The 2,373-nt window shown below is 33.0% G+C and overlaps 1 protein-coding gene across 1 annotated transcript in view; it reads left to right on the top strand.

Moving 5' to 3' along the window:
* LOC106457338 (inaD-like protein) overlaps window positions 1-2,373 on the top strand; it is a 71,167-nt gene that overhangs the window by 45,783 nt on the left and 23,011 nt on the right. The window contains exons 6-7 of the mRNA XM_022383224.1: window positions 1,497-1,568; window positions 1,722-1,800. Of these exons, the coding sequence (XP_022238932.1) occupies window positions 1,497-1,568; window positions 1,722-1,800 (151 nt within the window). The remainder of the gene's footprint in view (window positions 1-1,496; window positions 1,569-1,721; window positions 1,801-2,373) is intronic.

The following is a 2,373-nucleotide window of genomic DNA, read 5'->3' as shown; positions in this document are numbered from 1 at the left end:
CTGAAGACGCTTGTTGAGTCCAACCCAAGGCAAGACGCTCGTGAAATGGCCCTGAAATTGCATGCCTCTCATGATACAATACGTAAACATCTAAGGAATATGGAAAAACTCCTTTAAGAAGGTGTTTAGGTACTTCACAAACTCTCCGATGATCATCGTTTCCATCAGAAACGCCCTTCACTCGTCAATCGGAAAGTGTTCTTCTCCACGACAATTCACGTCCACATGTGGCACGTTTGACGCAACAGAAGATTATGGAGTTGGGTTGGGAAGTTTTCCCCCGCTCACCATATTCTCCAGATATGGCACCATCAGATTACCATCTTTTTCGTTCGCTGCAATACCATCTTAATTGGAAAACGTATGCAAATGTGGAAGGTGTTAAAGAGGAAATCGACATATTTTTTGCTTCAAAGCCAAGTGATTTCTTTGATCAGGGCATTAACAACCTGATTGTAAGATAAAAAAGCATCATCGATAAGAATGAAGACTATTTCATTCAATAAATGTTTTGTTTTGATATAAAAGTTGTTCGGATTTTTTGATCTATAACAAAAGCGACATTAATTTCTTGACGACCTAATAATATAATGCACATTTAAAGTTGATATGACTTATTTTAAAATAATTTCTCCAACAAAAGTCTGTGAAGGCAGATAAGCCATTCATATTTATTGTGAATTACAATAGCGTGGTTGGTAATTTCTTGTAGTTGTAGATAAAATTGCAGTCAACATTTTTTTCACAAATGACTGCGCATGCGCAGATTGAATATGACTTTTTTTTTATTTTACAAGTGCAAAACTTAATTTGTTTCTAAGTTTCAAAGTGAGTTAATGTTTAAGTTATTACATGAAACACGGTAATTAAAAAATAAGAAATCCCAAATATTTTTGTGTTACATTTGAAGTTAGTATACACCTCAGTGGTATTTGTTTTTCAATTCACTACATCAAACAATATTAATATCCAAATTCGAAATGTTACCTTCTAGTGGCTAGATCTGACAATATGTAAAATTAGATTAAATTACTTCGAATTTATAAATGTCAGTTTTCAAGTATATGGGATGTCTATGTCTATATTTTGCGTTCTTTTTTTTTTTAACTTATCGAAGCCTAGATAGCTTGTTATAAGTGTGGTGAAATCACAAAAGTACCCTTTAAAAATCAGAAGGCATACGCTTAACCCAACAACAACAACAAAAAATATGGTACGAGCATTTATGATCTGCTCCAAATTCAGCGACGTGAAACAGAATAAAAAAAAATTTCAGCCCGTAATTTTAATCAAAAATTTGCATTCACGCGGTTATCTGCATGCTTTATCACGTTTAACGTAAATAAACGTAGAAAATCGTTTTAACTAACAAATGGTAACTGTTGAAACTGTTGAAATCCATTCAGTAAAGAATTGAAAGAAAAAAATACTAATTTTCTGTGCCTAAATATTATCAAAGTATGAAATTATTGCATATTTCTTAATCTCCTACCCAGGCTGGTCTCACAGTTGGAGACATGATCCATTCTGTCAACGATTCAATGCTGATCGGTACGGACTACGAGACAGTAAGATATTTTTATTTTCTTATCTCTCTTTCGTAACTTTTGATCTGTAGTGAATAAAATGTTTTCCTGGTAAACAAGAAATATCTACTGACGTGTTATAAGTTTCTCAGAAGTTGTGAAATGATGCAATTACAATGTTTCATAATTTTGCAGGAAACTTTAGATATATGTTTAGGAACGAAAAAGCCTTATCTTACAATTCTGTGTTTAAGCTTTCAAGATACTATTAATAGTATGTTACTGGTTCATTTCTTTACAAATGTTACATATTTGTTTTACAAGAGAATATTAAGTATTTCTCAGGCGCAAGGATTAAGTTTTATCATCTCCGTTAACATTATTTCTTGTGTGTATGCAACGTCATAGGCAAAAAACACATAAATAAAATTATCTAAGTTACAAAATAGGCAATTGTTAAGTGAGCACCTATCGTGTAAACTGAATATGCATATCCATAAAAATAAGATTCTATCTTGATCAACTAAAGTGTTTTAATCCAGTTGCTATATAAGAATGCAATGCATACCTGTCTTTTTTCTTCTTGGAGAACAAGATTCTATGAACAGATTAACGATTGAAATTTCAGTTTGTGAATGAAGAGTGTATCATTAGCCTAACGCTTCTCACTACTTTTCAGGCGTTATTCAGTGTATCATTAGTCTAGCACTTCTCACCACTTTTCAGGCGTTATTGAGTATATGAGTAGCCTAACACTTCTCCCCACTTTTCAGGCGTTATTCAGTGTATGAGTAGTCTAACACTTCTCCCCACTTTTCAGGCGTTATTCAGTGTATCATTAGTCTAG

Source organism: Limulus polyphemus, unplaced genomic scaffold (genome assembly GCF_000517525.1).
Source record: "Limulus polyphemus unplaced genomic scaffold, Limulus_polyphemus-2.1.2 Scaffold318, whole genome shotgun sequence".
NCBI lineage: Eukaryota > Metazoa > Arthropoda > Merostomata > Xiphosura > Limulidae > Limulus > Limulus polyphemus.
This window is presented reverse-complemented; position numbering and strand designations above follow the sequence as displayed.